At 45.7% G+C, this 24,445-nt stretch overlaps 1 protein-coding gene across 1 annotated transcript in view; it reads right to left on the bottom strand.

Annotated features, from left to right (window-relative positions):
• Positions 1–15,154: 15,154 nt before the first annotated feature.
• NCOR2 (nuclear receptor corepressor 2) overlaps positions 15,155–24,445 on the bottom strand; it is a 170,045-nt gene continuing 160,754 nt past the window's right edge. Inside the window, 4 exon segments of the mRNA XM_070951279.1 lie at positions 15,155–16,406; positions 17,108–17,293; positions 20,913–21,143; positions 23,011–23,064. Of these exon segments, the coding sequence (XP_070807380.1) occupies positions 16,225–16,406; positions 17,108–17,293; positions 20,913–21,143; positions 23,011–23,064 (653 nt within the window). The 3' untranslated portion in view covers positions 15,155–16,224.

Consider the following 24,445-nt stretch of genomic DNA (forward strand, 5'->3'; position numbering starts at 1 on the left):
CCGGTTCACACGAACTGATAGTAAAAAAATGCTACCGGTATTTCCGACGATCAGCTGTGCCGTGCGATTTGTATTCGCTAGAACGCATAAAAACCTACTTTCTAGCAAATCTAAATCACGTAGCACACCTGACCCCCACCCCCACTGTTCTACTTACCTTCTTAAGCCTCCTTTTTCCGCGCAAAGCATGTGTTTGTGCGCATAGCGCGGAGGATTTCACCACTGCCCTGAACCTTTCGTCCCGCTGTTTTCAACAGGTGTGTTTGTTTTCTCAGCTGTTGAACTTGACTTGCCTGAGACAACAATCCACAGCCGGCCGCTTCTCGTTAGACCAACGCAACCTAGTTAAATCCTCCTTGAAGCTGGCTTGTCAGCAACACAGGGTGCATTTTCTTGACTGCTGGTCACGATGTTCGACCTGACCCAGCTAGCATGGTGCTTCTGTCCAACTATCTATCTCAAGTTTTAGAGACATTTCAGTCATTCTTTTCTAGCCTCTTAACCAGTACAGGCAGTCCTCGATTTATGACAGTTGGTTTAGTGACCGTTTGAAGTTACAACACCACCGACAAAAGTGGCTTATGACCGTTTTTCATACTTCAATGCAGAAAATTCTTAAAATGAAGAGATAGTAGTGAAGGGAAGGACCAGGGGAGACAGGATAGCAGTCGTCCAATATTTGAGGGGCAGCCACAGAGAGGAGGGGGTCAAACTATTTTCAAAAGTACCTGAAGGCCAAACAAGGAATCATGGATGGAAACTGAACAAGGAGAGATTCAACCTGGAAATAAGGAGGAATTTTCTGACAGTGAGAACAATCAACCAGTGGAACAGAAGTTGCCTTTGGAAGTTGTAGGAACTTCATCACTTGATGCTTCCAAAAAAGATTGGACTGCCATCTGTCAGAAATGGTGGAGGGTCTCCTGCTTGGGCGGGGGGTTGGACTAGATGACCTACAAGGTCCCTTCCAACTCTGTTAATCTGTATCTATAAACCAGAAACTTTTCTTTTGTGTTTAATGGAAAAACACTTGGGAGAAAAAAAATTGGAACAGCAAGACTATTTCATGCACAAACATGGAAAGACACTTCGATTCCCACCGGCTGCGGAAGCTGATGGAGTTGCCAGAAATGACTAAATTGACCGTTTTGGTTTTTAAAAAAATAATATAAGTATCTTTGCTTCCACGTGGAAACCGCTTCTGGACTTTGTGCTTGAGGTGGGAAAAAAAATTAAACTTTGATTGTGGGTTTTACCGATTAAACTGATACATATTTATAGAAATGGCTGATTTATATTACTGTGGAAAAGCAAAAAGTTGTGTTTCTAGGTTAATGCTTTATTCTAGTGCGGTGATGGCTAACCTTTTTGCCATCGCGTGCCAGGAAGTGGGGGTGGGGGAGGTTCACATGCGTGTGTGCCCACACCCATAATTCTATGCGGGCCATTTCGGGCCTCCGGAGGATCTCCGAGGGGGTGGGGAAGGCTGTTTTTGCCCTCCCCAGATGCATAGAGATGATCTGGATCCAGGTGAGAAAGAAAAACAGGCCTCCCCCACCCACCCCAGGCCCTTTGGAGGCAGGAAACAGCCTGTTTCCCTACTTCTGGTGGGCTCAGAAGGCCCGAAAATCAGCTGGCATGCGCACCAGAGCTGAGCTGGGGTGCCCACTGATATGGCTACGCGTGCCACCTGTGGCACGCGTGCCATAGGTTCGCCATCACGGTTCTAGTGCAACAGAGGGAGTCGGAAGTTAATGTTTCTTTTTTCCTTTTCCCCAGTTTCTCCTCGCTTTTCTCTCCCCCTTCCCCTCCCATCCCCCACTGTGTCTTCCTATTTACTTTTGCATTTTGTATCTTCTCTTATAACCTAATAAAATGTTTGTTTTATTTAAATAAAGTGGCTTATGACCATTTTTCACACTTACCACTTAACATCATCATGGCTGTGCAATCAAAATTTTTAGAAACTGGGCAATTGTCTCATATTTATGACGGTTGCAGTGTGTGTGTGTGTGTGTGTGTGTGTGTGTGTGTCACGTGATTCTGCTTTTGCGACCTTTTGACGAGCAAAGTCAGTGGAGACGCCAAATTCATTTAACAACGGTGTTACTGAGTTAACAGCTGGAGCGACTGACTTAACAACGCTGGCAAGAAAGGTCGTAAAAAGAGGCAAAACTCGCTTAAAACGTTTTGCTTGAAATTTTGGGCTCAATTTGCGGTCGTAAGTTGTGGACTACCTGTATTGCATCACTAAATGTCATCCTGAGGGTCTGGTTTTAACTTTGGGAATACTCACGCGAGGGTTAAGCAGAAATACGACACTGGCACACACACACTGACTTTCTCCAACATACATTTCTGAGATCACCAGGTGGTCTTCCATCCAAGTGCAAACCAGACCTAAAATGGGTTTCTTTGACACCTGAGCAGTGGTGGATTTCAAACATTTTTGCTACTGGTTTGGTGGGCGTGGCTAGGTGGGGGGGCATGTGACTGAGTGGGCATGGCCAAGTTGACATCACTCACGCCCATGCCCACTCAGTCACATGACCCCCCCCCCACCTAGCCATGCCCACAGGGAAAGGTAGGAAAATTTTGGGAATTTCCACCTATCTACCCCCGCCCGCCCTTCACTAGTCACCCCCGTTTCCCCTCCTTTAGCGGCCCCAGCCCTAGCCCCGCTTTCTCCCCCACCACTGCCTCTTTGTTCAGGCTGCTTACCTTCCACGGCGGCTGGTCCAGAGTCTGCAAGGCAAGGTGACTGGAGTTTTCGGCGGCCCCTCACCTCTTTGAGAGCCGCTTTGTGGCTGTGGCGGCTGGCTGCAGGCCGCCGAAAAGTATCGGCAGAAAAAGCTACTGCCATCGCCATGTTCTTTGCGCATGTGCATCCCATTGGATTTGCAAGGCAATGGGATATGTATGCGCGAAGAACATGGCGGCGACGAACATGGCAGGCAGGGCGACCGAGCGGCGACTGGGGGCCGGCCGGCCATCGCTACCAGTTCGGCGACCTTGGCCAAATTTCCGCCAACGGTTCATGCGAACCAGTGCGAACCGGCTGAATACCACCTCTGCACCCGAGGCCTATCACACCTCCCTCCATTCTCTTAACTCTTTGCCCTGTGGCAAAAAAAAAAAACTCCCCCTAGCAACATATTTTGTAATATTTTCTTCAGTCAAAGGACACTATGATCCTGTTTTGGAAATTTCCTAAAGTCCAAAATATTTTTATTACTTATTGACAACAAGCCCGGGGATGGATCAGCTGTTGCAAAACAGGTCTGCCAAGGCAGGATGCTTGCAAAAGGGGACATTGGATTGCGGGCGTTGTGGGAATGGAGAACAACCCATGCACTGAAAGAGCTATTTTGCACCTGGGTGTGATTCCAGAGTAAACTCCCAAGCTGGTTTGAGGTGGCTTTAAACAAGGTGGGGCTCGCTTGCTTACTTAGTCCACCTTTCCTGAGTTGGCCAGGCTTCACCATGGAGGTGTCCAATTTTAAAAGCTCCATTTATATATAATATATATATATATATGTTAGCTAAACACCTCCGTGTTTCCTCTGGCGTCCTGGGAGTTTGGGATTCGCACAGTCTCTGTTTGTCTTTCTCTGAATGCCTGTTTGAAATTGGGTTCCCTGGAAAAATCACACCTTGTGTGTCCCAAAAATTTGGGGGGGGGGAGAGGGGTAAAGAGATTTTTCCAGGGATCGACTTGGAGGGCCCCCAAATAGATCACCGTCTTGGTGTGTTGGGTTTATGGACGGTCGCAGGTGGGGTTTTTTAAAAATTAATTGTATTGATTTTTTAATTAATTACATTTCTTAGTGCTTAATAAACATCGCGTTGTCTGGGTATTTAATTTGCTTAACAATTCTGATTATATTAGAATAGGATAACAGAGTTGGAAGGGACCTTGGAGCAGTGGTTAAAATCCAAATTTTTTTACTACCGGTTCTGTGGGCATGGCAGGGGAAGGATACTGCAAAATCCCCATTTCCACCCCACTCCTGGGAGAAGCATATTGCAAAATCTCCATTCTCACCCCACCCTGGAGCTAGCCAGAGGTGGTATTTGCCGGTTCTGTGAACTGCTCAAAATTTCCGCTACCAGTTCTCCAGAACCTGTCAGAACCTGCTGGATTTTACCCCTGCCTTGGAGGTCTTCTAGTCCAACCCCCTGCTTAGGCAGGAAACTCTACACCACTTCAGACAAATGATTATCCAACATCTTCTTAAAATCTTCCAGGGTTGGAGAATTTACAACTTTTGGAGGCAAGTCATTCCACTGATTAATTGTTCTGTCAGGAAATTTCTCCTTAGTTCTAAGTTGCTTCTCTCCTTGATTAGTTTCCATCCATTGCTTCTTGTCATGCCCTCAGATGCTTTGGAGAATAGCTTGACTCCCTCTTCTTTGGGGCAGCCCCTGAGATATTGGAACATTGCTATCCTGTCTCCCCTGGTCCTTCTTTTCATTAAATTAGACGTACCCAGTTCCTGCAACCGTTCTTCGTATGTTTTAGCCTCCAGTCCCCTAATCATCTTTGTTGCTCTTCTCTGCACTCTTTCTAGAGTCTCAACATCTTTTTTACATCGTGGTGACCAAAACTGAATACTGTACCTGTGCATTTTGTTTTTCTTGCCTAAATGTAGAACCTTACTTTTTTTCACCATCGAATTTCATTTTGTTAGATAGCACCCAATATTCTTAATCTCCACCCCTTTTTTCCAACCACTGGTAGAATAGATTCTATGTTTGATAGTATTCTGCATCTGCTTAATTTTCAATGTCAAATCTATCCAATTTTTGCAGAATCCGGTATCTTCTTAATTATTTCTTCATCTTGCGGCGTTCCTTCGTTTTTCCAATGTTGTGCAAATATAATCCTTGCTGCTGTTACAATGTGTAATGTTAAATACATACTTTTCTTATCTGAGTTTTCTGATATTATACCTAATAAAAACAGTTCACAGATCGCAGGATGGTTCTTGACACATCTGGAAGGGAACATGTGGGAGATGCCTGCCTATCAAACCTACTTTGAAAGGGGTTATGCAATTATAAACAATAAAAAGTTGAGAATTTTTGGAGGGGCATTTGATGTTCTAGATCCATCATGGCGGACCTATGGCAGGCGTGCCACAGGTGGCACGCATAGCCATATCAGTGGGCATGCCAGTTTAGCTCTGGTGCGCATGCGCGCACCAGCCAGCTGATTTTCAGGCCTTCTGGGCCCACCAGAAGTAGGGAAACAGGCTGTTTCCTGCCTCCGGAGGGCCTGGGTGTGTGTGGGGGGAAGGCCCGTTTTTCTTTCTCACCTGGCTCCAGATCCTCTCTTATGCATCTGGGGAGGGCAAAAACAGCCTTCCCCACTCCCTCGGAGGCCCTCTGGAGGCCTGAAATGGCCCATTTCCCAACTCCTGGTGGGACAGGAAGTGACTTTTTTGCTGTCCCCAGCCTCCAGAGCCTCTCTAGGAGTCTCAACTCCCACTGGGAGTTGGGAAATGGGCCATTTCAGGCCTCCAGAGGGCCTGTGAGGGAGTGGGGAAGGCTGTTTTCGCCCTCCCCAGATGCATATGCTAGTTTTGTGGCTGCTCAAGAAATAAATCAGGCACAGGAAGGGTTTTGTGGCTCCCAGTGTTTTCTTTTCTGTGGGAAACAGGTCCAAATGGCTCTTTGAGTGTTTAAGGTTGCAGACCCCTGATCTATGGTTACAATAAATGTATTAGGTCACTGTCCTGGTTCTTTTACTGGCCATTGGCATCTTCTTTGCCCTTAGAAAAAGGGGTTGACATGATTAAAAGTTAGCATAAGAGAAAGAAATAAGAGAAGGGGGAATATTAGTGTATACACTTTTATATAATAAAATAAAAGCAATAATGAGAAAACAAGGAATAATTGGATGACAGATTGCAACTTAATATGTGTATTACTAATAGAAATATATAATGTTGATTGAATGTAATTCTACTAGTTTTTGTATTACAAATACAATTGTATTTGTATTAGAATGTATGACACCCATGTGCCACACTGCTCACGCACTGATATGTTTGTAAAGAAAATTAAAAACATAACAAAAACTTGAAAAAAAGAAAAAGGAGAGAGCTTCACAACTGACAACTTCTCTTTTTTCCACCCTCTCCCTTCATTCGCTCCTTGAAAAAAACTTAGATTTTAATTTGCTCTCTGAAGTGCCAATTGCAAAAGTGCTTAGTCTGCCTTTTCTGGAAAGTCCGTAGTACAATCGTTTGGGCATGTCGAGGGATTGGTGCACCTGGAGAAACACAACCGGGGGCCCTTTGGGACCCTCATCTTCGTCCCGAAAGCCAAGCGAGAAAAAAATCTGCAATTTTCTAAAGATACTTTGCTTCAACCTCCCTTTGCATCTTTTTCTAGCTGAGATTTTAGAAGTTGCTTTGGGGGAGCATTCAGTAAAAATCTATTGGGTCGAATTGGAGTCTGTGGTTCTCATTCCCCAATAAAATTAACAGAATATTAAACAATGAAATGTAGTTTTCAACAAAACAGGGGGAAAAGTTCTTTTGGAAATAAAAAAGCTGTAGAACCTTGCCCCCTGCTGGTCACATTTGGAACGGCGCCATCTTTTCCCTTGCATCGGTTTTGCTTGGCATATTCACATTTCTAGCCACTTGCTGTCTTCTTAAGCAACCCAGCGGGAGATTTATGGAACACGATTCTGATCAAAAGGCTGCATTGTGCATTAACTGAGCCAAGGCAGTTGCGTTAAGCAAGCTCAGTCCATCCAGCACTTGGTGGAGGAAAGAAACCTCAACGTTTGTTTCAGGGGTGGGTTCTAATTTTTTTTACTACCAGTTCTGTGGGCGTGGCTTATTTTGTGGGCGTGGTTTGAGTCATGTGACAATTATTTAGGATTTAGCAGAGGTACTGGTCTACCAGGCTTTTAACTGTTTGCAGAGCTGTACCGGTCTACCCATTTGTTTTTGGAGGCACCGGTCTACCACCACACTGTCTTTTAACACTGATCAGCTGTAGGACAGCCTTTTGAAGCCCCCCAGCAAGAGTTTAAACAGTTTTTTTCCTTCTAGCCGATCAGCTGGGACTCAGGAGGCAGCAAATAGAACCGGTTCGGTGACGTCATATTGACACCGCTCCCGGCTTGGCCGAACCGGTCCGAACCGGGAGGAACCCACCACTGGTTTTTTTCTGCAATTTACTAGGAAAAAATATATTTAACTTAAACAATGTGGTTAGCAGGTACCATTCTGGGCATCAGAGAAAAACTTTAGCTGATCATCTATAAAGTACTTTTCTCAATTCGTTTCTTACTCCTAAAATTGCTGCCTCTGGCCTGGAAATATTGAACTCCTGGATTGTCTTAAGACATCAGCAATTTGACTCCAGACCTGGAAAATGCATAAATAAATTGGAAGGTCTGAAACTTTAAAGTACTGGAGACTTTCAAGAAAGATTGGACTGCCATTTGTCAGAAATGGTGTAGGGTCTCCTGCTTGGGTGGGGGGTTGGACTAGATGACCTACAAGGTCCCTTCCAACTCTGTTAATCTGTAATTTATTTTTCGGCGTCCCTTGGCAAGATTTAGGAACAGGATTTGGCCCACAGCGCTAGCAAAATGACCTTTAAATGTGGAGGGTTAAAAGAAGAGATGGCCAAATGATAAAAAGATCTTCTTCTTCTTCTAATGACCCCATATTCCCTTGCGGGGTGGAGTCTGGGCAACTGAATGGAACTAGCAGAGTGTTTTACTGGCCGGATGCCTTTCCTGTTGCCAATGCGGAGTTCTGTTCAGCAGATGTATTCTCAGAGTGCCCAGAGAGAGAAATATCTGCCTCTACCTAGGATCGAACTCACAGCCTCCTGACTGTGAGGCGAGACCTCCACCTCTAGGCCACCCGAGTAAAAGATATCAGAGAGTAATCAATAAAATGAAGAAGGTGGCCGCAACCTTGCCATTGAAGTTCCTAAAGAAGATTGGGGCTTTGACAGTGTGCCTGTGGCCACCATCTTGACTTTTTTTTTTTTTAATTTGATTTATATGCCGCCCTTCTCCGGAGATTCAGGGCGGCTTACAATGCGCTAAGCAATAGCCTTCATACTTTTGTATATTTATACAAAGTCAGCTTATTGCCCGCACAAACTGGGTCCTCAATTTACCTACCTTAGAAAGGATGGAAGGCTGAGTCAACCTTGAGCCTGGTGAGATTCGAACCTGCAGTAATTTCAGGCAGCTGGTCTTAATAACCAGCTTAATAACAGGGTGCCTTAGACCACTGTACTACCAAGGCTCTTGCAAATGCAGGAAAAAAGCATCATGGTTTTAGCGCTTCTATTAGGCAGGACTTCTCAAGAAACGGTCGATCTTTCCTTTTTAATTTTATTGGGCTGTCTTGCCGAACGAACTTTGTTGACTGTCATAAAGAAATGGGAGACCTGCACTTCACTGGAAAAATCTTTTCCCTTTCTTTTTTTTTTTTATTCATTATTGAAACAGGAACGCAGTGCTTTGTTACCGCCAAGCCACTTGCCTTGTGGCTGGCTTTGAGCAAAAAAAATAATAATAACCCAACAAAATGAGAACAAAAACAATGAACAAAACTTCACTTTTCATAGAGAGGAAAAAAAAACAAACCTTTTTTAGAGCAAGCTGCATCAATATTTACAATTTGCAGTTTTCTATGTACAAGTCGTGTTTCTATCATACAACTCACTATGCACAGTTTGATGGTACAAAAGATAGATATTTCTCTTTTTTCCCCCCTCTCTCTCCCACCCCACGCACCCTTGTACAATTCAAACAATAACATTGCTCTTCGTCGTGGTCTTCTTTTGTGTGGGTGTGTGTTTGTACAAACGGCAAAGCACAGAACGCTTCAAACTTTTAATAGGTTAACATAGTTTCCTCTTTTCTTTTCTTTTTTCCCTCTGTCCGGATTGCACAATTTATTTATTGACTGATTTTTTAAAAAAGGTGATCGCAAACAGCACGGTTAAGACCTATCGTGTGTCACTCAAACAGACGTCAATGATGCAATGTGTGGGCATCGTGGCTTTCCTCTGAAGCAAGAAACAGGGCTTATCATTCACCTGGCGTGGAGCTAACCGTTGGCAGAGATGGTGCTGCCTCTCTACCAGGCTGAGTGATGTGGAGTTGTGGTGGTGGTGGGAATGGAGGTTTTGCCAAGATCGATTTGGCACGCAAACATGCCAGTGGGTAGGTCCGTGAAGATTCTCAAGTCAGCCAGATACGGGGAAGAGTTTTCTGCAATGTTAAGCCATGGCAACTGGAGTTCCTCTCCCCTTTTTTGGGGGGTTTGAAATGTTTTGCTGCTAGTCCAAGTAGAGGAGGAGAGGGAGGAGGGAGGAGAAGGGGAGAGGGAGAAGAAGGAGGGAGAGAGGAAAGAGAAGAAAAAGAAAAGGATGAGGGAAGAAGAGAAGACAAGAGAGGAGGGGGAGAGGGAAGAAGAGGAGGAGGAGGAGAAGGAAAGAAGAAAAGGAGGAGGAAGGAAAAGGAGGAGAAGAAGAAAAGAGGAGGAGGAAGAGGAAGAGGAAGAGGAGAGGAAGAGGAAGGAGGAGGAGGAAAAGAAGAAAGGAGGAGGAAGAGGAGAAGAGGAAGAGGAAGGAGGAGGAGGAAAAGAAGAAGAAAAGAGGAGAAAAGAGGAGGAGAAAAGAGGAGAAGAAAAAGAGGGAGAAGAAGAAGAGGAGGAAGAAGAAAAAGGAGAAGAGGAAAAGAGGAGGAGAAGGAGGAGGAGAAGGGGAAGAGGAAGAGGAGAAGAAGAAAAGAGGAGGAGGAAGAGGAAGAGGAGAAGAAGAGGAAGAGGAAGGAGGAGGAAAAGAAGAAAAGAGGAAAAAGAAAAGAAAAAGGAGAAGAAGAGGAGGAGGAGGAGAAGGAGAAAAGAAGAGGAGGAGGAAAAGAAGAGGAGGAGGAGGAGGAGAAGAGGAAGAGGAAGAGGAAGAGGAAGAGGAAGAGGAAGAAGAAGAAGAAGAAGAAGAAGAAGAAGAAGAAGAAGAAGAAGAAGAAGAAGAAGAAGAAGAAGAAGAAGAAGAAGAAGAAGAAGAAGAAGAAGAAGAAGAAGAAAAATTTCAAACCCCAAAGAAAAAGTCGATTTGCCATGACTCAGTTTCCCCTGAGCCGGGTACCAGGCCACCGATTCAGGGACTCAAAAAGGTGGGTCATTGCATTTCTACTACGCTACATGCACACACACAAACACAGTAGGCATCCGGAGAACGTGCCTGTGTACGCACACACACGTTGTACACCCAGAAATACACAGAAAGAAATACAACGCAGAAATCACCTTTCAAAAAGGAAGGTGGGATGTTTTTTTGTTTGGATCATAAAAATCCTTTCCTGGAATGGACTGTTTGCAAACTCTGGCAAGGGATGTCTCTGTGTTGTGTTCTGGTGGCGTCTGTTGTGTATGTGCGTGGTCCAAGGCAGACTAGGGCAGGAGGTATCCCAACCCATGGCAACTTTACAGCTTGGTAGACTCCCAACTCCCAAAATGCTGGCTGAGGAATTCTGGGAGTTGGAAGTCCACAAGTCATAAAGTTGCCAGGTCGGAGACTCCCTGGAGTAAAGTGTGATTTTAGCCCAGTTGAACAACTGCAGAGTTAGCCCTCCTAAGCTGAACTAAGAAGTTGGGGTTGGAGGAGGAGGAGGAGGCGATGCTACGGATAGGAAATTTACAAAGCTGTAGGAAGGCGTAAAGCAAAGCAGTGTGAAGTTTTGGGAAGAAAAGACAGGTTGAAGCTTAGGACATTTTCTATCCATCTGCACCACACGTTTATCTTCTATGAACCTCAGGTAGGTCTGGAGCTATCTAAGCAGTGCCCAATAACCTGGCACCTTCGAAAAGTCTACATCTTCAACAATAGTTGGACAAGGTATGTGTTGCGGAGTCAGACAGCGATGAGGCTGAGGAAGAACATGGGCCCGGAGGCTGGGGAAGGCCCGGATGAGGGCTCTGCGTCGGAGGCAGAGATGGGGACAGGACCATTGGGGAGTGATGTGCGGACTCCGGAGCCTCCAGAGGCTGACAGCAGAGAGGCAGAGGAACAGGAGGAGCCTGTTCCTAGTGCACGTATGAGAAGAGCTGCCAGAAGGCAAGATCAGCTAAAGCAAAAAGGACGACTCGGCAGTAAGGCCCAGAGATGATTGGCCCCTCCCATGAGGCTTAAAAGACCAGCAACGGCTCTTGGCCTCTTTGTTGGAAAACAACGTTGATAGATTTGTTTCTTGTCTTGCTGCACTTATCTCTTGTCGGCGTCTCCTGTTTCTGCACTCTTGCCAAGAAAAGCCTTTGGCAGTTTGCCTAATTATTCCAAGGTTGGTGATAAACTGAGGAATGGTGTTTTGAAGAATTTGCTTTAATTTAGTTTGGACTATGCTGAGAATGAGTTCATTCTCAACTGTTCTAATAATGTCTGTTTGTTTTCAAACTTTTTGCGTCTGATAATACCTACTTGGGCCTGGGTCACAACAGCATGACTAAAAGCAAAGAACTGTGAGTGCCCCACTCTTGCTGTGTTGAAGGACATCAATTTTTATGTATTTATGCCTGATTAAAAAAAAAAAAAACAAACCATTTGGCACATGGGTTTCCTGAATTTGTGAGTCAACAGCAAAGGTCATTCCTTCCCCTGGATGTGGTCCTCCAGGGAACAGCCTCGTATGGGCCAAAAAATATGGCAGTGCTCAAGAAGAAAATGAGAAAGGTTGACTTCTTGGAACTGACCTCGTGGTGACTCAAATCAACTTGGAAAGTTCAGTTCAGATGTTTCCATGAAACAAAAATCAAGGAGGAATCAAGAGTATTTTGGTCTTATGTTGTGGCCCGCCAGCGGCCAGCGGAGCTAGCAGAAGACTCAGACAGTGAGGAGGTTGGGGAGGAACATGGGCCAGTCCTGGAGTCTGGGGAAGGCTCTGATGAGTGCTCTGCGTTGGAGGCAGAGAGGGGGCCAGGGCCGTCCGCAGCTACCTTCGGAGTCGGAGATAAGTGGGGCAGAAGAACAGCTGGGAGCCTGTTCCCGATGTCCGCATGCGCAGAACTGTCAGGAGAACAGAACAAAGAACAGGGGTTGACTCAGGAGTAAAGGCACAAAGGGACGCTGAATGGCCCCTCCCACAGGGAATAAATAATAGCAAAACGGGAGTGGTGTTTGCAGGAGACAATTAGTTCGTTTATTAGTGTGAAGATTTGCTTATCTGAGGGACTCCTTGCCAAGTGTTTCATTGTACAGCGTTGTGCCTGGAAGCTATCGGTCTGGCAACTATCCAAGGACTGATAAGGACTGTGGTTGCAAGGACTGATAAGGACTGATAAGGACTCTGTTTGCCGGGACTTTGCTGGATGTGAATGCTAGGAATTCACATTAGCCAAATAAAAAGGGGTTTGTTTGTTTTTCAGGACAAGGAGTCCGTTTCGTGGTTTGGTGAAGCCTAGGTCAGAACAGTCTATCGTGACGTTCCTCAAGGAGCTTCAACGGTTGAGGATGAGTTAAAGATTTGGCTTTGATCGATCAAAGGAGGGGGGGAGGAATCCTACTGAAGAATGAAAGATTAGAAACTGAAGGAATCTTCATTCTGGGTAAGAACCAAACTAGTTTGAAACCATCATCAAGGTATTTTGAGCTTTTCTTTCCCACAGCACAGACAAGAAGCGGAGACAAAATTTGGTGTGAAGACCCCAAGGAGTTTTTCCGATTACAAAACTGAGATTCCAAAGGCAAAAAACCAAAACAAAACAGATAGCGGAGCCTCCATTGTCAATCACTCTTCTCAACAACTTCTAGGCACATGTGGCAGGTGGGTTACGCTTTTGATCTAAAATAGATTGGGCCCCCTTCCTGGCTAAGACGCTCAAAAGCAAGACGGGTTAATTGGCGGTTTTCAAAACAAAGGCAACGGGTAGACGGCCAAAGTTGTGGCAGGCTAGGTGGGTGTCCCTTCTCTTCTAACCATTAGTTTTGTTTGCTTGCCTATCGGTGGTCCTTTGTAAGCTTTGTGGTCAATGAGGGCCAAGAATAAACAACATGGGAACCCAACAAAGAACATCGCCTCCCTTGGAAGGTTAACACGTGGACAGACACTGACTGGATTTGAATCTGTTTTAAGGCAGATGCATGATCTTTAGTGCGTGGAAAGCTGGGTATGTGGGATGTACATGGGGCACGCTTAATATTTCCTGTCCCGGAAGAACATTGAGGTTCTTCAAAGAAGGAAGCTGGACAATCTTTTTAAGAGAGAGAAGAACACTATGATCCTTAAGATAAAGGTAAAGGTTCTTACATATGTGCTAGTCGTTCCGACTCTAGGGGGCGGTGCTCATCTCCGTTTCAAAGCCGAAGAGCCAGCGCTGTCCGAAGACGTCTCCGCGGTCATGTGGCCGGCATGACTCAACGCCAAAGGCGCACGGAATGCTGTTCCCTTCCCACCAAAGGTGGACCCTATTTTTCTACTTGCATTTCTTTTACGTGCTTTCAAACTGCTAGGTTGGCAGAAGCTGGGACATGGAACGGAAGCTTACCCCGTTACGCAGCACTAGGGATTCGAACCGCTGAACTGCCAACCACCTTCTGATCGACAAGCTCAGCGTCTTTAGCCACTGAGCCACCGCGTCCCCTCAACTATCTAGAGCAGCTTCTAAATGCCAACTCTTGTAAGCTTGATTTTCTTTCTTCCTTGTGAGATAGTACTTAGCAAAATCTGGCCTTGTAGGTTTTGGGGTTCCTTTTTAACCGAGGCTGCACTGTGCTTGAACTCTAGAATTTATTCCCCACATAACTTGTCTATCACCAGAACATCCTTTCAGGTCTGTGCTGAGGCATCTTTGATTGCAGGTCCTTCATTGTCAAGACTTAACTGGGGGTTTGGGAAGTGGGGACATTCCTTAGCCCCACTAGGCTGAATCATTCAGCCTCAGAAATTCAGAAGTCTTAACACAAGGAAAACAGAGAGATTCCTCTTAATTTTTCCCCCCTCCTAATCCCTGAAATCTTTTTCTGAGCTTTTTTTTTTTTTTTTTTTTACATATGCCAGTTTTGCAAAAATTTAATAATGCATGCCGGAGTTTAATATACCGTAACAAGCAGCTGCATCAATAGGAGAAAACGAAGGAGATGAGTTAGAAGAAAAATGGTTGGGAAAGCAAACTTCACTGTAGAAACAAATTTGAACAATGGGGCGAACAACCAATAGTGGGATATTGTCCTTTTTTCCAGCTATGCCAACATGGCTCTTGTAAAGACTCGACTATCTGGGATCCTCGGCCTCAAGAATTCAGTAAGAGAAAAATCTCGACAATCATCCATCTAAGGGCAGAATTTCTCAATCTTATCCGCTTTAAGAAATATGGACTTCCAACATGGCTGGCTCGGGAATTCCGGGAGCTGAAGTCCACACAGCTTAAAAGTTACCAAGGTTGAGATTTCACTGTTCGCGGGTAGGACAAGGAAAGGAAAGGAAAGAAAAAAAAAACAGGTGACAAAATGAGAATATTCACTTTGAATTATAGCCATGGTGGTTTTTGTGAGTTAAAAGGGGGGGAGGGAGGAAGGGAGCCTCTCCCCACACCCCTGCCCCAATTGAATAAGCACACAGAAAACTACCTATTTCAACTTTCCTGCAAGGTTCTCTTATTCTTCTCAGTTGTCTTTTTCTTCTCAAAACGGAGACAAATTTTTGAAAAATATGGTGATCTCCCTTGCTTTGTCCCTAACAGGTGATAAAAGGCTCGGGGAATGATATGTGTGGATGTGTATCTGTATGTGTTTGTCTGCATTAATATTTATATATATATATAGCTATATATATATATATATATATATTCACATTTCTTTTTTTAATAAAAGAGCTACGTTAATACATTCTACTGAATTACAGAACCATTTTGCTGGGTCATAGTTAACTCTTGACATTTCCATACAATGGACAAACAGCTCAAAAAATCTCACACGCCACATAGAAACCCTCTTTGTACAAGAGTTAGCGACCAAAAAAAAAGCAGCATATAACACTGTTTTAGAGTCCTTCCTCGGCCCCCCCCACCCCCACCCACCCAAAACCGAGAATTAAAAAATAACCCTCTGAAATAATCTGGCATCATTTTCCCCCCCCCACCCCCAAAATGTAACAAAAATATACCCTGTAGATCAGTGTTTCTCCATCGCAGCCAGATGGAAGATGTGTGGACTTCAATTCCCAGAATTCCCCCCAGCCCAGGGGGATTCTGGGAGTTGAAGTCCACCCATCTTAAAAGGGGCCAAGGTGGAGAGACACTGCTATAGATAATACCCACAGCAGCGTTTGGAGAGATTGGTGCATTTCAACAGCTGCCTCTTGTGTTCTCCATCCATAGTCAACCTCCTAATTAGAGGAATGATCTCTGATGGATATCCCAATTTCTTCTCCCTGTTGTCCCAAACAACCTTCTCTCTTTCAGTTTTTCTCCTTGACGTCCATCTCTTGCACCCCAAGTTCTGGCTACTTGCTTCTAATGTGTTGCAAGTTCAGCCGCACACTTCGGTGTCTACAAGGGCACACAACAAGGAGAAACACCCTGACCCTCCTGCTTTGAATGGCCAGAAACGAGAACTGTAATTTATTGGGTCGCCTTGGGTCACCTTCTCTAGATGACTAACAACACGCAGCTCCACCACGGCAGTCCCTCAATTAAGCTAAGACGAGGAGATACGGGAAAAGGGGTTGGATGATCTTTGTTTCAAGTATTAGGTCAGTAGCCCATCTCAAGAAGGTACTTGGGCCAATACCGGAAGGTGAACCTCAACGAGAGTTGACCAAGCCAACACTCTTCCTACACCCTCTCTTCTCTCTGCTGGGCTGAAGGACAAAGTTGACGCAGAAGATGAAAAACCCCCTGAGTGTTGGGTAGACTTGGCCATCTCAAAGCCCCTCCCTCCTCTTGGCCATCAGCCCTCATCCAAAATCGGATGGTATGGGTGGTGGGCTCCATTTTCTGGTTGTTTTTAAGGCTTTAAACCTATTAGCTTTCTTTTGTTGTGGTGGTTTTTTTTTTTTTTTTAATACCCTCTTTCCAGATGTCATAAAAAAATTAAACCAAAAGACTCCCCCAACCATCCCTAAACAGCTCTGGCAGCTGGTCTGAAGGAGACAAGCTCCCAGAATCCCCAGCCCTGACCCGTTCGATAGCCACCACATCCATCTGTCCATTGGTCTTCCCGTCATGGCCTTCTCTCTTCTCATTCACTGTCCGAGAGGGTCTCATACTGTGAAACCAGCAAAGGTTTGGGCTCCTCTTCCCAGCCATGGTTCTGGGTACCGGAGTTGCCTTGCAGAACGGTGGCAGTGGGTGGTGGCGGGCCGGTCACGACTCCTGTGGAAAGTCTCACCGTCAAGGGGTTGTATGGAAACGGCGTTGAACCTGCAAGGATGACGGAAAGGAAGGTGGAAGAACGGCATTGAGGGAGCCTGGTCCAAGAATTGGGGAGAAAGTAACTTAGGTGTGCCCAACCCATCTCTCCTTTCACACTTCCTCGCACTCACAGAGTTCACACTCACCCTGTTACGTGGCACTAGGGATTTGAACCGCTAAACTGCCGACCTTTCGATTGACAAGCTCAGCGTCTTTGGCCACTGAGCCACCACGTCTCCTCATTGATCCTTATCTAGTGCCAATTTAGTGTTGAACTTTTTTTTTGGAAATTTGTTTTTTACTTTTAAAGAAACATACATACAAACATAAAACCATCTTCAATTACAAACAAACAGTGTGTCGTTTGGTTACAAGTCTTTTGTGCACCTTCACCATGTTCATAGCTTATAGTTTATCTAAAATGGGTTTCTGCCAAAAAGGCAGATTAAAGATAACATAAGGATAATTCTGGACACTTTGGAATGTTATGAGGCACATCCTGAAAAACAAATGGCTTTGATATTTCTAGATGCACAGAAAGCCTTCGATAATGTGAATTGGCGATTTATGCTATTACAGCCAATTTAGTGTTGAACTTTAATTGGCCAGATTCTTGTGTACGGGCTTGATCAAGCCACAACCTAACCCGACTCTCTGCGCCTGACACTCCTGGGAATTGCCAAAACTGGGGCAGAAGGACGTGCCAATACCTGTGGATGAAGGCCTGTCCTCCCAAACCCGGTTGGTTAGAGGTGTCCTCCTGTTACAGTCCCCGTCGGAGTGAACGGACGAAACGGATGGTGGCCTCTCGGTGGAGGAGGAGGAGGACAGGCCGGGCACTGGAGATCTGGCCTTCCGACTGTTTGCTCGGGTGGCGGCCTTTGGTTTCCCCCCTCCTGTGGGGAGGAAAGAAGGAAAACATTTTTCAAACGCCCAGGAGAAAGTCATACTACATCAGGGGTGTCAAACTCAAGATCTGGCCCGCGGGGCTGCCATGGACACCGCGACCCGCGGTGCCTCTGCCAGTGAAAACGGAGTTTGGGAGGGCCGCGAAACAGAGCTAGGGAGCCCATTTTCGCTGGCAGAGCACTCGGGCCACCACAGGAGCCCCCGACACAAGTGACATCGAGCTGGCCACTCCCACCCCCGAGGTCAAACACAACCCTGATGCGGCCCTCAATGAAATCGAGTTTGACACCCCTGTTACTACGTCAAACCAGTGAAAAGCAGTTTGGTGCCCTCCCAACGCATCTTCCCAGGGACTTGATCACAACAGAACAATGAGGCTTAGCAGGTAGCAGGAAGAGAGAGGGGGGGGGAGAGGGGCTGAGAAACAAAGAAAGGCCTCCCCCCATTTCACCCCAGCGACAGATAGTCCTTGACCTATGACCACAAGCGAGGCTAGCGTTTCTGTTGTCAAGCGAGACGTTTGCTAAGCGGGTTTTGCCCCATTTTTACGAAATGAAAGTGGAGTGAATCGCTGCTGTTGATAAAAGTTAGTCGTTCCCCCTTCCCCTCCGGTCGTTAAGCGAATCTGGCTTTCCCCGTGGACTTTTGCTTGTCAGAAATGTCGCAAAAAGGGTATTCACAGGGATTGGGACACCGCAACGGTCATAAATATGAAACCAGTTGCCAAGCGCCTGAATTTTGATCGCCTGAGGTACAGCCAAGGTCGTAACAGTGAAAAAACGGTCACTAAGCGAACGGTTGTAAGTCGAGGACTATCTGTAATTAACTCCAAAGTTTGTCAAGGATCACGGGAGGGGGCTCTAGTGTATCAGACCCTAGAAAAATTTGGGGCTAACGGTTGCCGCCTCCTGAAATGAAAGGCGTCCTTTCTGCTCCAAAGATTAACTGTTCTCAAAGTAAGATCTGAAGGCCAAGCACTTATGAAAATGGGGCAGGGGTGAAATGCTCCCGGTTCGGACCGGACTGCCCGATCCGGTAGCGATTTTTCCCTGTGGTTCGGCAATCCGGTAGCGATCGCCACCCTGGTGTCATTAGTTCCTGGTTTTAACCAGGAAGTAATGTTTTTTTACCTTCTGCGTGACGTGTGCATGCGCTTCCGAACCAGTAAGGAAGGTAAGTAGATTTCACTGCTAAAATGGGGTTGTTTTTTTTCCTCCAAAACTTTAACCCCAAAAAACTTTGCAGGCAGGGTGACAGTTATCTGGAAGAACATTTGGGGAAGATTACGTCTCTTTGCTGTATACTTGGGAGCCGTGGTGAAATCTAAAATGTGTTACTACCGGTTCTGTGGGCGTGGCTTGGTGGGGGGGGGATAATGTGACTGGGTGGGCGTGGCCACTTTTTTTTTTTTTTTAAACTATAAAAACCATTTTTTCTACAACCTTTTCGGGGAAGAGGTTGTAAAAAAATGCTTTCAAAAGGCTCTGACGATCCCAGCTGAGTTGCCTGATTGGCAGGCAACTCAGCTGGGATCGTCAGAGGCATTTAAAAGAAAAAAAGGTTTTTTTTTCTTTTAAAAGCCTTTGAAGATCCCAGCTGAGCCGCGTGATCATCGGAGGCTTTTTTTTTTTACTTTTAAAACCATTTTTTGGCCGAAGAGGTTGTAGAAAAATTGCTTTTAAAAGTAAAAAAAAAAAAGCCTCTGATGATTGTGCGGCTCAGCTGGGCATGGGGGGGGGCAAGGATTTTTGCTACCGGTTCTCCGAACCACTCGCCTCCATCGCTACTGGAACGGGCGATCCAGTCCGAACCGGTAGCATTTCACCCCTGCCTGGGAGGAAGAGTGAGGACATGGCCATTTTGTCTCTTACTCTGCTTCCAATGGGTCAGGGGGCCCAGATGCACACCTGATCCATGGGGATATTGGCAACCATCTGGCCAACACCAGCATAGAGCCCAGGATCCGAATTTGTTACATCTATTGGAACCATTTCTGCCCTAACTAATGACCCTCACGTATGACTTCGTTGCAGTGGTGAAATCTGAACCGATTTGCTACCGGTTCGCTGGCCGTGCATGCACAGTATGAGCCAAAAGGAGGCCTTGGAAGATAAGTAGAAGAGCGAGGGGGGGGGGGAACAGCTGTGCCGCGCGATTTAGCTTTGCTAGAAAGCAGGATTTCTTACTTTCAAACAAAGTTAAACCGCGCAGCACAGCTGATCATTGAAAATACCGGTTCAGAGGAACCGGTAGCTTTTTTTAACTACCGGTTTGCCCGAGCCGGTAGCATTTCACCCCTGCTTCATTGGAGGCTGTAAGGAAAGGGGGTGAAGAGAGATTCCTCTTTGGTCTTCGAGAATGTGACCTCATTAAGGACCCAAATGGCCATTGTTCCAAAGCCTAGCCTTGAAGCTAAAGAAGGCCACCATAATGTTCTCTACCAATCAAGGAGAATATTTGTAGCTCAGGGTGGAAATGAGGGGTCCTTGGTGCTCTCTGAGCTTGGTTCTTTTCTTGTAGATGTTTCAATACCAAACTAGGTAACATCATCAGTGCTAGCAGTGATGATGGGTAATGAAACGTCTACAAGAAAAGAACCGAGCTCTGAGAGCACCCAGGTCCTCTCAAAATGTTCTATTCAACCTCATCTTCACAGCAGTTTTCCCTCGATTTGAATCACCCGTGCTTTCATTTTGCACGATGGATAGTCCTCGACTTACAACCGTAAAGGATCGTCATTTCCTTGCAAGTCGTAAAATTGAGGGACCCATGTGATTGGACTAGATTTTATGGCTGTTTTTTTCGCAGTTGTTGTGAAGTGAAAGAGAAGTACATGTAGTCCTTGACTTACGACCACAACTGACCCCCCCCCTCCTTTCCTATTGCTAAGCGAGAGAGTTGTGAATTTTGCCCCATTTTATGACCTTTCTTGCCACGGTGGTTAAGTGGACCACTGCAGTTTGTTCAGTTAGCAATGCGATTGTTAAACAAATTGGGTTTTTGCTTGTCAGAAGGTCGCAAAAGGGACGGTTGGGACAGTGCAACCGTCATAAGTACATGCCAGTTGCCAAGTGTCTGAATTCTGATCACGTGACCATGGGGGACTCTGCAATGGTCGTTAAGTGTGAAAAATGGTCCTAAGTCACTTTTGTCAGTGGCAATGTAACTTCCAACAGTCCCTATACAAGCGGTTGAGTCAAGGACTATCTGTACCCTTTATCCTCCGTCACCAAGGGGGTGGCATTCCTGTCCCCTACCCCGGGTTGCCTGGGGATGTGAACCCCAGCGTACTTCTTTGACACCCCAACATTTCTAACCCCCAAGTCATGGGGACAACGTGGACATGGAGCGGTCAATGAAAAAAAGAAAAAAAAAAAAACAAGGACGAAAAGAGAGAGACAGCCCAACTGTCAGTGGTTTATGGGGAGTCAGCGAAAGGGTTATGTTCGCCAAGCGCTCACATACACACATACAAGGAGACCAAACAACCCCAGAGAGGAATTAATCGGCGGCATTAAAACAACACGAAACACACAACACACACGAGAAGACAGGAAGGAAGGATGGGAGACAGAGGATTAATCACGTCAACGCAACTGAGCCGACCTGGCGTGGAAGAATGTATCTCGTCAATCTGTCCTTCAGCAGAGGTTACAGGCAGAACAGCGGGCAAGCTTGGGCTGGCATTCAGAGGGTTAAAAGCATTGGTACTGAGAGGAGCGGGCTCGTCCCACCGATGGTCATATTTACCCATGAGAGCCTTTCTGATAATGGCCTCCAGCCCCATGTTGGAACTGGGGTTTTCTTGGACCGCCTGGCTCCTACAACTGATTAACCCTGGGGGTACGGAGGGAGGGAGAGAGGGAGAAAGGGGTTTGGGAGGAGAAAAGGTGGGGGGGTACCGAGGAAGAAATCGGGGGAGGTGGGAGGGAAGAGAACAAAGGAAGGGAGAAGGGAAGGGAGAAACAAAACTGTCAGCACATCCTGGCGAAATGACACAACACTGTTGTGTTAGTTCTTCTTCTTCTCTCCCCACCAAACCCTGCAACGCAGACCACATTTGGCCTGGTCCTAAGTTCTGGAGATGTTCCCGGGGAAGAAGGCAGGAGGAGGCATGGACTGTTTGTTTGTTTCTGGAGTGCCCCACGTTGGGCGCACCCGTCGACTGCATGGTTTCTTTCTCAAGGCTAAAGGCAAAGAGGCGGGGAGGAAGCTGGCTTGTATTCAAACCCTGGCATGGCTTCATCTTGGCTTGGTGAGGGGGCACTGAGCTTAAGTGGGTTCAAATGTTACTCATGTTTGTGGTCTTCCTCTCTCGTGGGGCCTCTCCGGCGATTGGGGGGGGGGGCTTCTGACTGCAATTGATGTGGACCGGGGGGGGGGAATGTAGGGGAGGGTTCACCCAGATCCACCCCACCCATGGGACATCTTCATCATCATCAGAAGTGACTTCTTCTGAGGTCTTTCTGATGTCCCTGTTCCAAGACAGAACTGGTGGCATTTCAACAAAGCACACCATCGCTTGAAAGACTGGCGGCAATCATTGCTTCACCGTCTTCTACGGAACAAGGGACAATAGCAAGCTCTGGGAAGGAAACACAACATTTTTGCAGTAGCATGACGTTATGGCTCAGAACATCTTGGATGTGGGCCTTGAATATGGTAAAAAAAAAAATAATGGCTGCCAGAGGTCATGAGAGGACTCCAAAGGGTTTGGTGGGACTCCTGCATGTTCCTTGAGATACGTGGACAATACCATTGGCAAAGTCCTTCACCTTTTGGTGGACACCCTTGGTCGGTTGAGTGCCTCCACTGCAAATATGATTTCAGTGTAACATGAAGACAGAAAGGAAACGCAATAATAATAATAATAATAATAATATTTTGAGGGTTCCTTTCGTGAAAGCAAGATGTCTCCACTTCAAAGTTTTTTTTTAGTATAACTGCCCAAACCGATGTTCTTAAACTCTAACCCATCTATATTTGACCATAGACTAGCTTGAGGTCAACAGAAGAATGGCTACAACCTCCCTTAACTGGGAGGATTCAAAATGGAGGGACTGGTCTTCTCCCAACTTCAACGCCACCTGCATTGACAAAGTGCCCTCATAAAATCTGAGGACAAGTTCCTGGGCGCTCCAAGGGAACGGTTCCGTCCACCAGCTATGCACATTTTCCCCAATTCTTTCCCCCCATCAATTTTGGGGTCGAGGCAAAGAGGACATCAGCTCAGCTGGGTGGTACTGTCTGTCTCCGGATCTACGGTGTCACTGATGGTGCTTGTATTGCAATTGTGAGTCATCAGAAGCCATGCAGTTAAGGTGCGGCAGTGCATAAAGAAAAGGCACTAAGGGGCAGCTGTTTGCCCAACGCTCCCAGGGAAAGATAAATGATGATAAAATGTAATTCAATGAGTCTAAGAGACAGAGGGTTGAGGAACAAGGAAGGGGTGATTTTTATATTTAAATAAATAAATAAATGAAATTTAACCATCCAACCCTATGTGGACATCTGCCTCCTTTTCCAAAGGTGATAAAAAGCTTTTCAATCTTCGGTTGCAGGACAGCTGTACTAGATTTATCAGCGGTCAGTAAATAATGACAGCTTGCAAAAGTCACCCCCAACCTCAGGGCCCCAAAGAGGGCACCATCCCAGGTAGGGAAAAGGCAAAAAAGGCAGGGTGCAGAAGAGTTCTAGTGGTTACCTGTTCCTGTCATTGCTGGCATGTAAAAAATCTCTGTCCCAGGTTGTCCAACATCTGGAAGGAAGACCAAAGAGAAACACCTTAGAGGATACCACATCTGAAGAAGTCCTACCTACAATTTCAGAATGTCGTTTTTTGGGGAAAAATCTTGGTGTTACCAAGATTTAAGGCTGAGAAAAGTCAGATGAGCTGTCTTCATATCAAGTGTCAGGTTTCGAGATCGTCTCAAATTGCATTTCAAACAAAGTCTTTGATGAAAAAACTTCCATTTATTAAGCACGACATTCTAATTCTGACTCATCGCAGCCAACACTGACTTCCTGACCCAAAACCCTCCTTTTCCTTTCCCCACTCCTCTGCACTCATTGGCCAACTTCCAAGTCACTCTACCCCTAATCTACTGCTCAGCTCAAAGGAATTTCCCCCCTCCCATCCCATCTCCTAGGGGATATTATCTCCAGAGAAAATAAGTAGGTGAAAAGTCAAACGTCCCTTTCCAGACGCCTCCACTTCTCCTTCTTATGTCAGCACTAGAGCTTGAAGTGCTGACATCAAGACCAGAGTCTGGTCAATCTTTCACATGGACAGAAGAACTACAGGGAGTTTTGAACTTACGACCGGTCAAAGTCACGACGGACCTCCAGAAAGATACTTACAACCGGGTTCAAAAGTTCGATGGACAGAGGCTCCCTTATGGCCACGTGACTGCAGGTTGGACAGTCAACAACCAATCTGACTTTATGAACATTTGCAGCATCCCATGGTCATGTGAACACGTTTTATGACAGTTTGGCCAAAAACCTTCATGTACTTCTGGTTTTCAGGAAAATTGGCCCAGGCTGAACAATTCATTGATTGAACAGGTGGCCTGATTAATTCTTCTGCATATTTTAATTTTATTATGATTTTTGTTTTCAAATATGCCAGAGAGCTGTATATACATACATAATATACGAGATAGATGATAGACAGAATTAGATAGATGGATGGATGGATAGATGGATAGATGGATAGATAGATAGATAGATAGATAGATAGATAGATAGATAGATAGATAGATAGATAGATAGATAGATAGATGACGGACAGAGAAAAATGATGGATGGACGATAGATGATAGAGTAGATGGATGGATGGATGGATGGATGGACAGAGAGAGAGAGATAGATAAGATAGATAGATAGATAGATAGATAGATAGATAGATAGATAGATAGATAGATGACGGACAGAGAAAAATGATGGATGGACGATAGATGATAGAGTAGATGGATGGATGGATGGATGGATGGACAGAGAGAGAGAGAGAGATAGATAAGATAGATAGATAGATAGATAGATAGATAGATAGATAGATGACGGACAGAGAAAAATGATGGACAGACGATAGATGATAAAGTAGGATGGATGGATGGATGACAGGCAGAAAAATGATG

This window comes from Pituophis catenifer, unplaced genomic scaffold (genome assembly GCF_029215685.1).
Source record: "Pituophis catenifer annectens isolate HBS135680 unplaced genomic scaffold, rPitCat1.0.hap2 SCAF_10, whole genome shotgun sequence".
In the NCBI taxonomy this organism is placed as follows: domain Eukaryota; kingdom Metazoa; phylum Chordata; class Lepidosauria; order Squamata; family Colubridae; genus Pituophis; species Pituophis catenifer.